The 19,576-nt window shown below is 33.0% G+C and overlaps 1 protein-coding gene across 3 annotated transcripts in view; it reads right to left on the reverse strand.

The window, feature by feature from the left end:
- Positions 1–19,576, reverse strand: part of SCAPER (S-phase cyclin A associated protein in the ER) — a 514,984-nt gene that overhangs the window by 369,196 nt on the left and 126,212 nt on the right. For 2 of the 3 annotated variants that reach the window (XM_039238172.1, XM_039238173.1), the window contains 3 exons: positions 12,205–12,467; positions 8,943–9,176; positions 3,179–3,349 (listed from right to left, as the gene is read on the reverse strand). In XM_039238172.1, the coding sequence (XP_039094103.1) occupies positions 3,179–3,349; positions 8,943–9,176; positions 12,205–12,467 (668 nt within the window). The remainder of the gene's footprint in view (positions 1–3,178; positions 3,350–8,942; positions 9,177–12,204; positions 12,468–19,576) is intronic. The other variant, XM_039238174.1, reaches the window with a different exon arrangement.

Raw genomic sequence — 19,576 nt, forward strand, 5'->3', positions numbered from 1 at the left:
GCCCTGAGCACTACATGACCTCTTCTTCATAAGGCCATTATTTTCAGGAGAAGGAGACATAACTGGCTTTTCTAACACAGAAAAGAAGACAGATACTCAGATAAAATGCCTAGACAGAGGAATTTATCCCAAATGAAAACAAGATAAGGCCATAACAAGAGATCTAAGCAAAACAGATATAAGTAACATACCTGATGGAGAATTCAAAGCAATAATCATAAGGATACTCACTGGGCTTGAGTAAAGAATAGAGGACATCAGTGAGACCCTTACAACAGAGATAAAAGAGTTTAAAAAAAAAGAATTAGCCAGAGATGAAGAATGAAATAAACAAGATTGGAAACAGGCTTGATGCATTAAACAGCAAGCTGGAAGAAGCAGAGGAATAAACTAGTGACCTAGAAGATAAAATAACCAACAATAATGAAGCTGAACAAAAGAAAGAATAATTATGCAACACAAGAACAGACTTAGGGAATTCAGTGATCCCATCAAATATAAAAATATTTGTATCAAAGGAGTCCCAGAAGAGAGGGAAAAGAAAGCAGAAATTTTATTTCAAGAAATAATAGCAGAAAAATTCCCTAAGCTGGGAAAAGAAACAGACATCAAGATGCAGGAGGCACAGAAACTCCTATCAAAATCAACAAAAGCAGGCCAACATGAAGATATATTGTAATCAGGGGCACCTGGGTGGCTTAGTCGGTTAAGCATCCGACTTTCGCTTAAGTCATGATCTCGCGGTTCGTGGGTTCGAGCCCCGTGTCGGGCTCTGTGCTGACCGCCAGCTCAGAGCCTGGAGCCTATTTCAGTCTGTGACTCTCTCTCTCTCTGAACCTCCCATGCTCACGCTGTCTCTCTCTCTCTCTCTTCTAGAAATAAATAAAACATTAAAAAAAAAAGATATATTGTAATCAAATTTGCAAAATACAGTGAAAGAAAAAATCTTAAAAGCAGCAAGACAAAAGAAGTCCTTAACTTACAAAAGACCCATCAGGTTAGCAATAGACTGCTCCATAGAAACCTGGCAAGCCAGAAGGCAGTGGCATGCTATACTCAATGTGCTAAATAGAAAAAATCTGCAGCCAAGAATACTCTATCCTGCAAGGCTATCATTCAGAATAAAAGGGGAGATACAGAGTTTCCCAAACAAAAACTAAAGGAGTTCATGACCACTAAACCAGCCCTGCAAGAAATAGTAAAGGGGACTCTGAGTACAAAGACCAAGAGTTCATGACCACTAAACCAGCCCTGCAAGAAATAGTAAAGGGGACTCTGAGTACAAAGACCAAGAGTGACAAAGTCAAGAAAGGATCAGAGAAAATCTCCAGAAACAACAAAACAAGTAATAAAATGGCAATTAATACATATCTATCAATAATTACTTTCAATGTAAATGGACCAAATGCTCCAATGAAAAGACACAGGGTGTCAGAATGGATTAAAAAAATAAGACCCTTCTATATGCTGCCTACAAGAGACTCATTTTAGACCTAAAGACACCTGCAGATTGAAAGTGAGGGAGTGGAGAAACATTTATCACTCAAATGGATGTCAAAATAAAGTTCAAACAGCAATACTTATATTGGACAAACTAGATTTTTTTTTTCTTGCGTTGTCTTTATCCTGCTTTGGTATCAGGATAGTACTGGCCTCATGGAATGATTCTGAATGTGTTCCTTCTCTTCCATTATTTTTAAGATTTTAATAAAGACTGTCATTATTATTTTTTTAATGTTTGGTAGAATTCCAATGAAACCATGTAGTCTTGGGCTTTTCTATGCTCTGAGTTTTGATTCCCAATTCCAATTTTCATTCTCGTTATTGTATAAGATTTCCTACATCTTGAATTCAAGATTCATGATTCAACCTTGGTAACTTGTATGTTTTTAGGAATTTTCTGCTTGTTTGTTTTTTTTCCTAAGTTATTTGATTATTAATATATAATTATTTATAGGAATTTGTTATTGTCTGTTATATTGTTTTCTCTTATGTTTTTCATTTTGGTTTAGGAGTCTTCTTTTTTCCTAGTTAATGTAGTTAAAGTATTGCCAATTTTATTTCTTTTCTTTTCTTTTCTTTTTTCTTTTGGAAAAACTGGTCATGACTTTCAATGTTTTATTATTGCTTACTCTGATCTCTACTTATTTCTGATTTTTCTTTGTTATTTCCTTCCTCTACTAAATGTCAGCTAAGTTTCTTCTTTTCCTAGTTCCTTGTGGTATAATGTTGTTTATTCACTTCAACACTTTTTCTTAATACAAGCATTTACAGCATCTAGCATTTGCTTTTTGCTGCATCCCATAGGTTGCAGAATATTGTGTTTTTGGGACACCTGGGTGGCTCAGTCGGTTGGGCATATGACTTCAGCTCAGGTCATGATCTCATGGTTTGTGAGTTTGAGCCCCACTTCAGGCTCTGTGCTGACAGCTCAGAGCCTGGAGCCTGTTTCGGATTCTGGGTCTCCCCCTCTCTCTGCCCCTCCCATGCCCCTCCCTGTCTCTCTCTGTCAATAATAAACATTAAAAATTTAAAAAAATATATTGTGTTTTCTTTTTCTTGTTTTGAGACATATCTTGATTTGCCATTGGATTTCTTATTTGGGCCATTGCTTGTGCAGTACTGTGTTAATACGTGCACATTAAACATTTAATATCTACATGTAGATTTTCCAGCTTTGCTTTATTGTTGATCTTTAGTTTGTACCATTGTAAATGGAAAATGTACTTGGTATGATTTCATTTTTCTTAAATTTGTCATATTTGTTGTCTCTTTTTATGTGATTTAACCAAGGGATTCTTTTGTGAGTACTTAAAAAAATGTCTGTTCTATTATTCTTGGATGGAATGTTTTAAACTTATCTTTTAGAACAATGTATTCTGAAGTACGCTTCAAATAAGAAATGTTCTTGTTGGTAAAAAAAAACAAAAAACAAAAAACAAAACACCTTTACCTGAGGGTGCTCATTTAAAATAAAGCATTATCAGAGGGGAGACAGTTGAGGAACGAGTCAAACAGGTGAAGGGGATTAAGAGTACACTTATGAGGCGCACTGAGTCAAAAAGTACAGAACTGCTGAATCACTATATTATACCTGAAAGTAATACAACCCTGTATGTTAACTATACTGGAATTTTAAAAAAAATAAAAATTTTAAATTTTAAAAATAAAAGCTCACAGAAAAATCACTGTCATTGTCAGTTTCAATATTAATATCATTGTTTTCTTCTGCTTCAATCTCTCTGGTTAACTGCTCCTCTTCAGCAATAGCACTAGCAATGGCTTCTTCATTGGCCTTTTCTAGACGATCTGCTAGCTCTTCTTTTTTAGCAAGAACTTCTGCCATGGACTACAAAGTTAAAAACAAACAAACCAAAGAATCATCAATTAAGTGGAAAGTGATCATTTCTTTATGTACTAATGACACACTCAACAGTATACATAAAATAGCATCGATCTAGAATTATAAAACATGAGGTTCAGTATAGTCCAACCATTTGCCTGCTGTGTGCCTGGGAAGCTTCTTAAAACCAAGAGACTATTTTGTATCCCATAAAATGGTACAATAATCCATGACTTACCTTCATTATACAGCTGTGTATGAGAAACTGTAAAGTTATACAAATAACAGGTATTATTATTAATGTCAAAGTATGAATTTCATTTGAGTACCAAAATTCCAAACAGTTGTAGATCAAATATCTTTGAAACAAAAGAAAAATACTATAAAGGGAATACAGAAAGGTTTTATTCAGGAATGGTGATGTTACTTTCTAAACACATATAGCTAACTGAAAAATATGCATTAGAAAAAATACAAATAATATATCAGAATCATTATTTAATAAATCCACATGATAAGCTAAAATTGTGTACTAGAAACCCTAAAGTAACACTGAAATAACAAAGATTTATGACTGATAAGCCAACATAGAAGATAAAACGGAATTAGCAAACATAATCCAAAAGAAGGGAGAAAAAGAGAGTGAAGAACAGATAAGTCAAAGAGAAAACAAATGGTTAAGATGGTATATTTAAAGGAATCATATTAATAATCAATAATTTAGGCTGGAATAGTTTAAATACCTCAAGTAATAGAGACTGTCAAACTGGGTAAAAAGCAAGACCCACACATATGCTGCCCACAAGAAACTTAACTATGAGAATATAAACAGATTACAAGTAAAAGTACTAACATACTAACACTAATCAAAAGAAAACTGAAATATTAGTATCAGACACAGGAGATTGCAGAGCAAAAATATCAGAAGGAATAAGAAAAGTCATTTCATAGTGATAAAAGGGTTAATTCATCAAAAAGACAACAAACCTAAACATTTATGGACTTAATAACAGACCATCAAAATAAATGAAACAAAAATGGACTGAACTGCAAAAGTAAATATACCTACTGGGAATGTAAAATGGTGCAGCCAGTTTGGAAAAAAGTCTGCTAATTCCTCAAAAACGTTAAACGTAAAGTTGCCATATGACCCAACAATTCCACTCATTGATATTTACCAAGGAGAAATGAAACCATATATCCACACAGAAACTTATATACAAATATTTAAAGCATCATTATTCATAACACCGAAATATGAAGACAGCCCAAATGTCCATCAACTGATGAATGGATAACATGTGGCATATCCATACAACGAAATATTAATTTGGCCACAAAAAGGAATTAAGTACTGACACAGGCTAAAACATCAATGAACCTTGAAAACATCACACCCAGTTCTGAAAGAAGCCAGTCACAAAAGATCACATATTGTATTCCATTCCCATGAAATGTTCAAAACAGACAAACGTACAGAGACAGAAAGCAGATCTGTGGTTGTCTAGGGCAGGAAGGGTGGGGTGAAAGGGAGTTACTGCTAATGGGTACTGGGTTTCTTTCTGCAGTGATGAAAGTACTCTAAAACTAATGAGGTGACTGTTGCACAAGTCTGTGAATACACTAAAAAGTTTTTTTTTTTTAATACTGTCTGGTATTGTGAAACACTGAAAGCACTTATTATTTAGTAAATGGTGTCAATTTTTTGAGTAAAACTCAAGAACTTTGGTTATTTTGTGCTCGGTTCTTAAAATGACATATTTTGCTTATTTTTAATTTTTTAAAATTTTTATTTATTTATTTTTGGTTTTGGTTTTTTTTTTTCCTTTACAAATGGTTTATTGTCAAATTGGTTTCCATATAACACCCAGTTATCTCAACAAAGTTGTTTAAAAAAAAAGAAATAGTGGGGCACCTGGGTGGCTCAGTCAGTTAAGTGTCCGATTTCAGCTCAGGTCACGATCTCATGGTTCGTGAGTTCAAGCCCCGCGTCGGGCTCTGTGCTAACAGCTAGCTCAGAGCCTGGAGCCTGTCTTTGGAGTCTGTGTCTCCCTCTCTCTCTGACCCTCCCCTGCTCATGCTGTCTCTGTCTCTCCCTCAAAAATAAATATTTAAAAAGAAGAAAAAAAAAAAAGAAATAGCTTCACAGTTATATTCAGATATTCAATACCCCTCTCTCAGCTGATACAACATGTACTGAAAACTGGCGTGGATCTAGGAAACCTGAACAATACTATCAACAAAATTGACCTCTAGGTATTTTGACAGAAGAAATGAAAACATATACTCAAAACAAAGACAAACATTCATGGTGCCATTACTCATAACAGAGAAACTGGAAACAACCCAACTGAATGGATGAACATTCTATCCAATCCACAACTGAATGGATGAACATACTACATTACATGCATACAACAGACTATTCGTAAAGACAATAAAAAGAATGAACTATTAATACACACAACTACGTGGATGAACCTCAAAATAGTTACACTGAGTAAAAGCCAAACAAAAGATTATATTACTCAATTTACATAAAGTTCTAAAAATGCCAAGCAATATATGATGACAGCAGAATATTGACAACCTGAAAAGGAAATACAGGGAAGGTCAGAAAGGAAGGCTTACCAAGGGAAATGTGAAAACTTTCAGAAGCAATTAGTATGTTCATTACCTTGATTGAGGTGATTTTTTATAGGTATAAATACATCCAAATGTTAACAATTTCTGTATTTTAGATACGTGAAGTTTACTGAAAATCAATTATACCTCAATAGAGGTATTAAAATATGCAAATGCTTGAGTCCCAACTTATAACTGAATTTGTCTGGAGTGAAGCCTGGGCACTGGGATCTTTTTTAAAGCTTCTTCTTCCCCTCATTTCTACTTCCCCTCCTGATAAGCTCCCTGCTAAAATACAGAAGATTGGGCCTGGGGAATAGAGGGCGGAAGGGAATTTAGGGAGAGAAAAATTCTTGCATCATAAGCTTTTTCTCTATAAAATCCTAGAATATTATACAAACTGAATGCTGCTAACATGCAACAAAGACCTTACAACTTAAGAACAATTTAAAAATCCAAATATTAAAGTTGAATATATTTAACTCTACAGAAAGTAAGTTCTCATATGAGCCTATTTGCTCTCTCAATTTTACCTTTCCCAGAGTACATTTCTATTTACTCTCTGAAGACCTGAAAAGATTTTAAGGTAGTAGTAGAGCTTATGAATGAAATAATGATTCAATGATCCATATACAACTTTTACTATTTTCACACTGTAAAATTCACACAAATACCTACATACATCATTTTTTTTAATTTCCAAATTTGCATTAAAATTTGAAATTTTAGGGACAACTGGGTGGCTCGGTCAGTTGAATAACTGACTCTTGATTTCAGCTCAGGTCATGATCTCAAGGTTCATAGGATTAAGCCCCGTGATGAACTCAGCACTGACAGTACGAGTCTGCTTAGGAGTCTCCCTCTCTCCCTGCTCCTCCCCAGCTCATGCTCATTCTCTCAAAATAAATAAACTGTAAAAAAAAAAAAAATTAAGTTTTAGTAAATCTAAAAACCCAGATCCACAGTAGCTAGGTTTTATATTAGATATTAGCATATTTTTTACAACAATGGCAAAAGTTCAGCTTAAATAGAAAGGTCTGACCACTCATTTTCTTTTTATTTACTTATTTATTTTTTAATGTTTTATTTATTTCTAGGAGAGAGAGAGAGAGAGAGACAGAGAGAGAGAGAGCGTGAGCAGGGGAGGGTCAGAGAGAGAGGGAGTCACAGACTCTGAAATAGGCTCCAGGCTCTGAGCTGGCAGTCAGCACAGAGCCCGACGCGGGGCTCGAACCCACGAACCACGAGATTATGACCTAAGCGAAAGTCAGACGCTTAACTGACTAAGCCACCCAGGCGCCCCTGAACAGTCATTTTCTACCAAAATTTCTGTTGAATAAGAGAACTGCAGAACTTTTTTTTACCTTTAACTAGCTACAGGACTATTGTATTGAGAAAGACGACAGTTCTGTCATCACAGGCAGCAATTCTGTACAACCTCCCACTAAGAACCTAAACAATGAGGTACATATAGAGCAATCCAAAGATTTAACTCCACCCAGACAAATCCAAAAACAAGTTTTTCAAAATCTTGTTTTAGTTAAAACTCCTCTAAACACTCTAAAATATACCAATATTCATATTGAAAGCAGAGTATGTAAAGTATAAAATTTGATCCTGAAAATAACCAAGAGTTTTTAATGTTCTACCACAGGCTTATTTATATATGTGATCAAAATAAAATGGATGAAAGAATTTTTAAATAACTATTTAATGCTTATTTAAGTATGGGATCTTTTTCCTCTTCTGAAATTTGATTCTCACAGAATCAACTGGCAAAATAAGTAATGAAATGGGATACCTAGCTATGAAAATAAAAAACATAAATATAACCAATTTCTATCCCATACATTAAACCTAGTACTTACACGACCATAATTATGTTCAACCTTTAAGAACAGGCACACTAAAAGAGCCAAGTTAAAATATAATTTGCTCTTTATTTCTCATTTAAAAATTTTTAAATGTTTTTTATTATTACTATAGCCCTTATTTTTCCCTTAAACAACTCATATCAAATTTCATCTATGTCTAACGTTATTATCTAAGATATATAATTTGATCTGTTGATAGCACCTTTTGGCATGATAAAGCATTAAGTTTTTAAGGAAAGTACAGTATATGGTGGCCATTTAAAAAATAAAATTTGATGGGGGGCCTGGGTGACTCAGTTGGTTAAGCATCTGACTCTTGATTTCAGCTGAGGTCATGACCTCATGGTTTGTGAGGTCAAGTCTCACGACAGTGTGGAGCTCTCTCCCTCTCTCTCTGCCTCTCCCCCACTTGCAAACGTGCATGCTCTCTCTCTCTCTCAAAAGAAATTAAAAAATAAAATAAAATAAAATAAAATTTGAATGATTTTTCTCAGCAATTTTTTATGTGCACCTATTTCTTCTGAAAATTACTTTTAAACTAGAATGACCCATTCTGGATTATCTTCAGGTCAAGTATCGTATTACTAAAGTGGGAAACAGAAAGACATGAAGACAAGTAAGTAGTCATCTAAAGGCATAAAACCGTAATTCCAAATCAACACATTTTTAAAGGTTCTGTAATAGGGATGGTAAATAAATTTAATCTTAAAGACCAACTCCAAGCAAATGATAGAGGCTATCTAAAGTACTCTATTAAGAGAGTTTATAAAAGTCCGGTAGGCAACATTTTCCCATACATCAGAATGCTAGATATTGTATGGAAGACTTTATTGTTACTGGTTTAGTTTCTTAATGCCAGACTAAAAAACATTTGATCAAATCACAAAATGAATGATTTCAGCAACAGTTATTTAACTTGGACAGTCTAATTTTCTTCCTCTATAAAATGAGAAGCATCTCAAAGCTTGCTGTAAGAATAAAATGTTAAAAAGAAATAACATGTACAAAATACTTTATGGTGTAAAGTAACACAATTTATTATTATTAGAGTTTATGTCTCCTTAATATATTTACTCAGAATTCTGATAAGTTGTTCTTACCAAGTTAGCAGCACTCACATTTGAAATATCTGAAGGGTCCATTTCACTTTCTATCCCTGCTTTCTCTGCTGAAAATATGTCCTTTGCTTGCAAAGGAGGCGTATCAGTTTGCTGAATAATTGAAACACATTCTGTATCAATGTGAACAGCAGGTATTTCAGAAGTTCGCACAGAATGGTCTTGTAAAGTACTACTGCCAGAGCTCTTGACATCATCCAATGTATTCACTGTGAACTAACAAAACACATTTACAGAATGAATCAGAGATAATAAAAAATACTCAAAAACTACTCCATTGTAGAAAAAATGATTATACTAAACCTATCAACTAAAGCAGTAGTTTTTTCTATGTTTCAAGTATAAGGAAAAAAAAACATTAAGTAGCACAAATTTTATTTGCACACCTACTATGGAGCGTTAGCTGAAATGCTTTATGAAATTAAGCTATATTGTAATTATATTTTTATTTTAGTAGGCTGATTCTTGATGAGCATTTTATATACATCACAAAAGAAATTCTAATAACAAGTATAATACTTTGTCTTATATTCAAATAACCAGAAGTATTTACGTGGTTTTTACAAAGATTGTCTAGTATCAGATGAAGGCACTTTTCAGCAAAATATATACTTTCAGGGCATTTTACTCAAAACAAGATACTTCTCTCTTTAGATAACATTAGCAAACCTCAAAGTATCCTTCATGTAAAACCACATGGTACACAATACCAATTCTCAGGTATAAAAGAGAAATATACCAAAAAAGTATAGTATATTTGAGCATGCAATTCCTACTTAGATTTCAATACCCTCCCCCATTACCTTTTAGGAATATTTAACACATAACCAATAAAAATAGAAAAATGACCTAAGTCAAATAAAATACTCTCTTAAACTAATTACCCATTTTTTAAAAACTTCCTAGGTTACTAAATAGCAACAAGTCTTTATTTTCACTTTGTAACAAGAGTACAGAAAGAATGGTGCTTTGTTTTCCAATTATACTCAGAGTAATGAGCTACAAGTAGAACTAAAATCTAAAATTGTTAATTTGAAACCCACTCACATCACTATTTAAATAAACATTAGATAAACATTGCAGTGGCCATGAAACTCCCAATTTGATTAATTACTTATATAAATATGAAACTTGGTCAAGTCTTACAAACTACTTTTCAGAATTCTACCAGTGGTCAAAACTTTAAGTGTCCCAAGGTGCTGATTTTAGTGTTAAGTATTATTTAAGTTGTATCACATTGTTTACATCACTATCAACATTATCTATATATCATTCACCACAGTTTATAATCTTCATGGCAATATTTATATTAGCATTACTGATGTTTACAATATAGTCAATGCTGTTTGTTAAAAAATCAGTATCATTTATACAGTAAAATCAAAGCTAAACTATAAAGTGATGTTGAAAAAATATAAAATATGTTATTTCCATTTTTAGAATGATAGTGGAAAAAACAAATATTATCATTAGCTTGGACACCAAGAACAGTGAACTTTTTATATATAAATATTTTAGCAATAGTTCAATTACTCAAAAGTCATATATATGGATTATTCCTAAAATCCTAATATAAATTTATTCATTAGACAAAACCAGTGTAATTTTTATATTGTTAAATTTTATACCTAAAATATATGTTAGCAAGAATGCTACATGTTTGACAAGTGATACAAAAAGATTTCTACATCAAGTTTACCTATATTAAAAAGTTTCTGAAAAGGTTATACAACAAAAGTACTGATTATTTTCTGTGTCTAGGATTTTGCTCTATAATGCAGTAAATTCAAGGCAACATAAGATACTGCTCACATGGAGCTTCGATCTCACATGGGCATAAAAAATACATACGTTAAGGAGTTACAGAACATCAGGTACAATGTACAATTAAGAGCCATTATCATCATTCAGAAAAAAAACACAGAAGTTGAGTACAGTTTCCAACAAAAATAAATATCCTAGAGGTTAAAAGAGAAAAGTTTAAAGCAAAAATACTACATTCTAAACTGAGAAATATTATAACTATTTTATAAATTTTTAGTTGGCCCCTGTATCATATAATCTCTTATATTTCATTTTATACAAAATTATACTAATTGAACATATATTTTTATGTAAACAAATGACTAAAAAATGCATTCCTTGAACAAATAAGTAAAATAAATTTCAAGTGGACTAAGCAGGAATACTGAGAATATCATCTTTAAAGAATTATATTAAATACTGGCAAATGACTCTACACTTGAATTGCAGGAAGTAAAAGGAGAAGTAGTTCAAAATGATCCTTACTTTCATTACCATTTTTAATAACATTCCAAATGAAGCAGCAGACCACCATTTAAAACAAGTAATTCAAATTAAGAACAAAGTTGGTAAAATTAATATATGCCCCTAAATGTGACACTAAGGACAATCACTTTGTTTCTGTCAAAAATGCATAAGCTAACCTGGATAAGGAACTGAAGGGCATTTTACAAAAAAACAAAACAAAACAAAAACCATGCAATGCATTCTTCAAAAACATTAATGTCAGGAAAGATAAAGATAAACTGAAAAACTGTATCTGGTGAAAGATGTTAAAGAAACAAAGCTAAATTTATAATGTGTAGTTTGGATTACGGCTGAGGGACAAAATTCTATGAAGATAGGTCACGTGGGTGGCTCAGTTGGCTAAGCATCCAATTTTAGCTCAGGTCATGATCTCACGGTTCATGAGTCAAGCCCTGCCTCAGGCTCCACAATGTGGAGCCTGCTTAGAGTTCTCGGTCTCTCCCTGTCTCTCTCTCTCTGCCCTTTCCCCCCTCAAAATAAATAAGATGAATTTTTAAAATTCTATGAATTATTGGTACATGAATATGAATTATAAATTAGGTGAATATACTATATAGACATCAAATTCCTTAAATTTTACAATTAAAATGGTTAAGTAAGAGTTTATTCTTTGTAGATACATGCTATAATGAAGGTGAATCATTATGATGTTTGAATATTGTTTAGTATACAATACATGTGTGTGACATGCAAGTACGAAGAAAGAAGAAAAAAGGAAAAAAATGAGGCAAAATGTTAATCTGTGACTCTAGGTAAAGAGTATAGGAGGGTGCATTGTTCATTCTTGTAACTTTTCTGGAGATCTGAGTTTTTTTACAATAAAAAGTTAAAAATGAAGTAGGAAAATAAGACATTCCAGCATAGACATATCCCTTACAAAAAAAGTAGTAAAAGGATTTTCAGGATGTACTACCTGGGTTCTTTCAGCAAGAGGATGGTCACAAGAGTGTAATGAGTCTTTGGACCGAGATTCTATAGTATTAGAAGGTCCATCTCCATCAAAGTCACCTTTCTGAATGCTTTCATCAGGTAAAAGTTGTATATTTTCTTTATCACTGTCATCCTTTGACCTTAATGTTTCTGCTGCTACTGAAACTTTTGTCATCACTGCTGTTGATCGTGAGCGAACAGGCCTTCCCCTCTGAACAGTCTCCCATCCTTCAGCATCTTTCCGTTCTATGCAATTGAAGGAAGGAAATAAATCAATATTTCTTTAGATGATAAAAATTTTCAAAACCTATAAAATAAACGCTTTTCCAATCTAATTCCTATTAAATGTAACTAATATACAAACATGACACTAATTATACAAAGTGCAACGTGGGTGTATGTGCATGTGTAACGTCTATTACAACTACACTGTAGGGCTGGTATGATTTCCCATGTTTTACAAATGACACAACTGAGATTCAGATTAGGACTGACATAAGGCCATGGAGTCAGAAAGTAATAATCAACATTTATATAGTGTGTACTGTGTGCTAGTAGTGCTCCAAGTGTTCTACATATAGTAACTCTTAATCTCCACAACTCTGTAATACCATTACTATCATCCCAATTTTATCATTGATAAAATTTATCATTTGTCACGTCACTTACCCCATTTATCATTGAAAAAAATGAGACAAAGAGAGGTTAAGTAATTTCCCCAAGGTCACACATTCAGTAAAGGTAAAGCCAAGGTGCAAGTTTAGGCAAATTGGTTCTGGTGTCTATGTCCCAGTGGCTACATAAAAACTGCCTTCCACCTCCATTTTCAGAATCCAAACATGGGCCTACCTCCAAAGTCCAAGTTCTTTCCTCTATCCTAGTACTAATAACATACATCTGACTGTATGTTAGCACAGAGCCAGCTTTGGATCTTCCGTCCCTCTCTCTCTGCCCCTCCCTTGCCTGTGCTCTGTCTTTCAAATAAATAAATATTTAAAAAAAATAAAAATACAATTGAACTATATGTTATATACAAGAAATTCATTTAAATACAAGGTTATATGTAAATTTAAAGTGAAAGAATAGAAAAGATGCAACATACAAATACTGAAGAAAGCAGGAGTAGTTATATTAATATCAGATAAAGTAGACTTCAGAGCAAAGAAATCTCTAAAGAAATAAAGACATATTATATAATGATAAAAGCATTGCACAGTGAAAACATACATCCCTAAATATGTACACACCAAATAACATAAACTCAAGATACACACAGAAAAAACTGATAAGGATGAAACAAAAAAGAGAAAGATCTACAATTACAGCTGGAGACTTCTAACTCCCTCCCAGGGACTGACAGAACCAGGTAGAAAATCAGCAAGTGTATAAAAGAATTGAACATACAACCAACCATCTTGATACATCAGCATATACAAAACAGTCAGTCCATTCAATAACACTAAAAATGTTTTTTCCCAAATATATACAGAACATTCAGTATGACAGATCATATTCATTCTATAAAATAAAATGAACCAATTCTACAATAAACACAAACTACAAAACTCAACCAAAATGAAACCAGACAGATAGTCTCATAATTGTTAAAGAACTGAATTTTTACTTTAAAAAGTTCCCCCCCAAAATCTCCAGACCCAGATGGTTTCTCTGGCAAATTCTATTAAAGACTTTTAAAAGGATTTTAAAATTTTACACAAGTATTCCAGAAAATAGAAGAGGAGAGAACACCTCCCAGCACCAAAGCCAGTTTTACTTTGGTACAAAAACACAAAGACAGTACATAAAAATAAAACTAAGTAACAATATTTCTTATGAACTTAGATGTAAAACTCTTCAACAAAATATTAGCATATCAAATCCAGCAATGTATAAAAAGAATTACAAACCATTACCAAGTAGAATTAATTACAGGTATGCAAACTTGGTCAAACATTCCCCCCCCCAAAAAATCAGTGTAATTCACTACTGTCCACTGACTATACAAAATCATATGATCTTATCAACTGATGGAGAAAAAGTATTTCACAAACTCCAATATCCATTCATGAGAAAAATTCATTAAGCTATAATATAGGGGAACTTACTCAACTCAATACAAAGCCATCGACAAAATACCTAAGGCTAACATATAATTAATGATGCAAGAATGAAAGAATGATTTTCTCCACAATCTGGAACAAGAAAAGGATGTCTCCTCTCACCATGCTTCTTCAACATAGTACTGGAAGTGCTAGACAGTGCAAAAAGGCATGGGAGGTGGGAGGGAAGAAAAGGAAGAAATAAAACTGTCCCTATTTTCGGATGACATGATTGTCTACATAGAATATCCCAAGGAATTACATAACAATTCCAGAATTATTACGTAAATTAAGTAATGTTGTAGGATACAAGCAAATGCATAAATCCATTGCATTTGTATATACTAACAGTGAACATGTGAAAACTGAAATTTAAAACAATTTATGATTACACTAAAGAAAATGAAATATTTAGTAGTAAGTCTAAGAAAAAAGGTACAGAACATGTACCCTAAAAACTACAAAAGGCTTATTTAAAAAAGAGAACACCTATTAAATAGAAAGACTTACCATGTTCATTAAAAAATGAATGCTGATTAGAAAATTCAGCATTGTAAAAGTGTCGATTCTCTCTAAAATGATCAACAGCATAATGTAATTTCTATCAAAATACTAGCAACATTTTTTTAAACATTAGAAAAGCTTACTCTAAAATTTATATAGAAAGACATAAAACCTAAAAGAGCTAAAAACAATTTTTTAAAAAAGGATAAAGTAATCACACTACTCAATGTTAAGGCTTACTATAGAGCAAGAATAATCAAGACAGTACAGTATGGGTCGAACAACAGACACACAGATCAATGAAATAGACTACTTCAAAACCCTGAAATACATCTACACAAATATGCCCAACTGATGGTTGATAAAATTTCAATAGAATTTCCAGGGCACCTGGGTGGCTCAGTCGGTTAAGCATCCGACTTTGGCTCAGGTCATGATCTCACGGTTCAGGAGTTTGAGCCCCGCATTGGGCTTTGTGCTGACAGCTTAGAGCCTGGAGCCTGCTTCGGATTCTGTGTCTCCCTCTCTCTCTGCCCCTCCCCTGTTCATGCTGTCTCTCTCTCTCTCAGAAATAAATCAAAACATTAAAAAAAAATTTTTTTTAAAGAGAATTTCCAACAAATGGTGGTAGAGTAACAAGACATCCAAGGCAAAAAAGTAAACCTCCATCTAACTCACACTTCACCCAAAAATTCACTCAAAAAGTATCACTAATTTCAGATGTAAGACTATAAAACTTTTAGCAGAAAAAAAAAAAAATCTTTCGAACCTATGGCTAGACAATGAGTTCTTACACTTGACACCAAGAGGATGATCCATAGGTAGGCCTCATGGGCCTTATCAAAATTGAAAAATTTTTCCCCTGCAAAAGACTGTGAAGAGAATAAAAAGAGAAACAACAGACTTGTAGGAAATACCCAAACATGTCTAGAATACGTAAAAAAGTCTCAAAATTCAACAGTAGTATTACAGACAATCCAAGCAGAAAATGGGCAAAAGATGTGAACAAACATAACAATGAAGGGTATATACAAATGGGAAATAAGTAAACGAAAGACATTCAACATCATTAGCCATTAGAGAAATGCAAATTAAAAACCACAATGAGGTATCACTCTATATCTATCTGAATAGCTAAATACAATATAGTAAAATTATTATATACTAATAATAGATGGGGAGATGCAGGGTTAGAAGGGTGTTATGTAAAGGATATGAGATTACTTTTGTTTTCTTTTCAGTTCTACTGAGATATAGCTGACATATAGTATCGTGTTAGGTTAAGGCGTACCACATATTGTTTCATATATGCATATATCAAGAAAGGATTACCAAAATAAGTTTAGTTAGTATCTAACACCTCACACAGTTACAAATATTTTTTCTTGAGATAAGCACTTCTAAGATTTACTCTTAGCAACTTTCAAATATATATACACCACATGTTCTTTATCCACTCATCAACCAATAGACACTTAAGTTGTTTCTATGTTTTGGCTATTGTAAATAATGTTGCTATGAACATGGAGTACAGGTATCAGTGTTTCCATTTCTTTTAGATATATACCCAGAGGTGGGATTGAGGGATTCATAGAGTAGTTCTATTTTAATTTTCTGAAGAATCTCCATACTGTTTTCCATAGTGGCTATACCAATTTATTCCCACCAACACTGTACAACACTGTACAAAGGCTCCACAGCTCCCCTTCCTCCGCATTCTCTCCAACATTTGTTATCTCTTGTCTATTTGATAACAACCATTCTGACAAGTGTGAGGTCATATCTCATTGCCTTTCCCTAATGATTAATGATGTTGATTGAGCCCCTTTTCAGGTACCTGAGGCTAGTGGATACTTTTTTGAAAAAAAAAAAAAAAGCCTCTGCCAATTTTTTAATTATATTGTTTGTTTTTTGCTAAAGAGTTGTATGAATTCTTTATGTACTTTGGAGTATTAACCCCAATCGAACATATGATTTGCAAGTACTTCCTCCCATTCTGTAGGTTACCTCTTCATTTTGTTGATTTTCTTTGCTATACAGAGCTCTTTAGTTTGATGTAGTCCCACCTGTTTTTTGCTTTTGTTGCTTTTTTTTTTTTTTGGTGTCAAATCCAAAACATCATTGCAAAGACATAAATTTTTGAGGTGATGAAAATGAAAATCATTGACTGTGATTATGGTACTACATTAGTGTTAATATACTAAAAATAGATGAATTATAAACAGATGAATTGAATGGTACATGAATTGTATCTTAACAAATCTGGTATAAAAAATTAAAAGCAAAAAATTTAACAGGAAAAAGTAAGCTGATTTCTCAGACTTATTTCTGAAAAACTGAAAACTTACAACACTGTGAAAACTACGTTTTTTATGAGTATCAAGACCATACCACCAAACGATTCATTAAAGGAAAGGAATTTTATTTCAAGGGGAAAAAAATACAAAATGCTCATTCTTATAACTCGGAATGTTAACTCATTCTATTTTTTAAAATACAGTGACTGTTGGGACACCTGGATGACTCAGTCAGTTGAGCATCTGACTCTTGGTTTTGGCTCATGTCATGATCTCATGGTTAGTGTGCCTGAGCCCCATGTCAAGCTCTACACTGACAGTGCAGAGCCTGCTTAGGATTCTCTCTCTCCCCCCACTCTGCCCCTCTCTGTCCTTGCCTCTCTCTCAAAATAAGTAAATAAACTTCAAAAATATTTTTAATAAAATAAAACGCAATGACTGTATTAGTATTGTATATATTAAAATAAAGGAAAAAAAGACCTGTAACTTTTTATTTCAGAGTTCTAGACTTTGAAATCTGTTGAAAGTACATTTAAATTTTTGTGCTTTTTTTACTTTTTATTATTTGTATTAAAATATGCAATATAGATAAAATAATATTATGATACCCTCATACACTGTTCGTGGGAATGTAAACTGGTGCAGCCCCTCTGGAAAACAGTGTGGAGTTTCCTCAGGAAACTAACAATAGAACTCCCCTATGACCCAGCAATAGCACTGCTAGGAATTTACCCACGAAATACAGGAGTGCTGATGCATAGGGGTACATGTACCCCTATGTTTACAGCAGCATTCTCAACAATAGCCAAATCATGGAAAGAGCCTAAATGTCCATCAACTGACAAATGGATCAAGCAGATGTGGTTTATCTAGACAATGTAATACTACATGGCAAAGAGAAAGAATGAAATCTGGCCATTTGCAGCAACGTGGATGGAACTTGAGGGTGTTACTCTGAGCGAAGAAAGTCAGGCAGAGAAGGACAGATACCATATGTTTTCACTTACAAGTGGAACAGGAGAAACTTAACAGAGGACCATGGGGGAAAGAAAGGGGAAAAACAGATAAGGAGAGGGAGGGAATAAGAGACTCTTAAATAGTGAGAACAAACCGAGAGTTGATGGTAGGTGGGGGAGAGGGGAAAATGGATGATGGGCATGGCGGAGGGCACTTGTTGGGATGAGTACTGGGTGTTATAGGAAAACCAACTTGACAATAAACTATAATAAAAAAATAGTATTATGAGCCCCATGTTCCAATTATCCAGCTTTAATAATTACCAACATTCTGCCACTCTTATTTCATCTAGTTCCCCTTCCCTATTGTTTTTTCTGAAAGATTTTAAGGCAAATCCTAGACATCATTATCATTTCTCCTGTGAATATTCAGTATGTGTCTTTAAAAGGATTTTTAAAGAAATATAACAATATCATTATGATAAACAACAAAATTAATATTATACCTTAAATCATATCCTACCCAATCTGAGATCAATTTTCTTCCGTGTTTAACTTTCAAAAATTTCTCATGTTATTATGTTTGTCTTTTAAATATATATATATAAATTAAAAATATATAACCAACCTTATAAAAATCAGACACTCCAAAAAAACACTAAATTATGAAATTAAGTTTAATGAAAGAGTTTAGTTTCCAGTTAATTTAACAGACTCACCCTTAGGAGCAGTATGATTAATAACTTCACTTTTTAAAGGAAAGAAAAACACTCCTCTTTTAAAGCTTCCTTACAGAAAAACTGCTTAACACTTGGACCTAGTCCATAACCAATATGATGGCCAACACAAACACTATCACGTAATTAAAAAAAAAAAGTGAAATGATTGAAGCAAGTCAAAGAGGACTATATCAAAATAAAAACTATAACATAGGTCTCTTAGAACTAAGAAATTAGCTATGAACAAATTACTTTTTTAAAAAACCTTCAATAAAAACTATATTGAAAAATCACTCCCATAATGAAAAATGCTTATTGAACACAGCAAATCATGCAATTAAACTGTCAGAGAGTGTTTAAATATTCAGAATAATCTTAGAAGTACACGATATTTAAAACTGTATTTCATATCATAATTTTTACACTCCAAGAACTTGTATAATTTTTTAAATTTTATAAATGTCATTAATAAAGTAGCACTAAATACAAATTAATACAACCAATAATTGGAAAGCACTAGAATTATCCCAACCTGACTGATGTGTTATCATTTTTGTTTATTACTATACTTAACTCACTAATAATTTGTTATAATAATTCTATCAATGTTTAAAAGAAAACGTTCTATTTTATAATATCCTTGCTAGGTTTGACATTATGATCACACTGGCATCATAAAACAAGCTCCATTTTTTCATTTGCAGTAAAAGTTTCTAAGTGATTAATGTTATTTTTACCTTGAATATTTGGAAGAATTCATAGGTGAAGCCATCTTGACCA

The sequence above is a fragment of the Hyaena hyaena genome, unplaced genomic scaffold (assembly GCF_003009895.1).
Source record: "Hyaena hyaena isolate Hyena2069 unplaced genomic scaffold, ASM300989v1 scaffold_137, whole genome shotgun sequence".
Taxonomy (NCBI): Eukaryota; Metazoa; Chordata; class Mammalia; order Carnivora; family Hyaenidae; genus Hyaena; species Hyaena hyaena.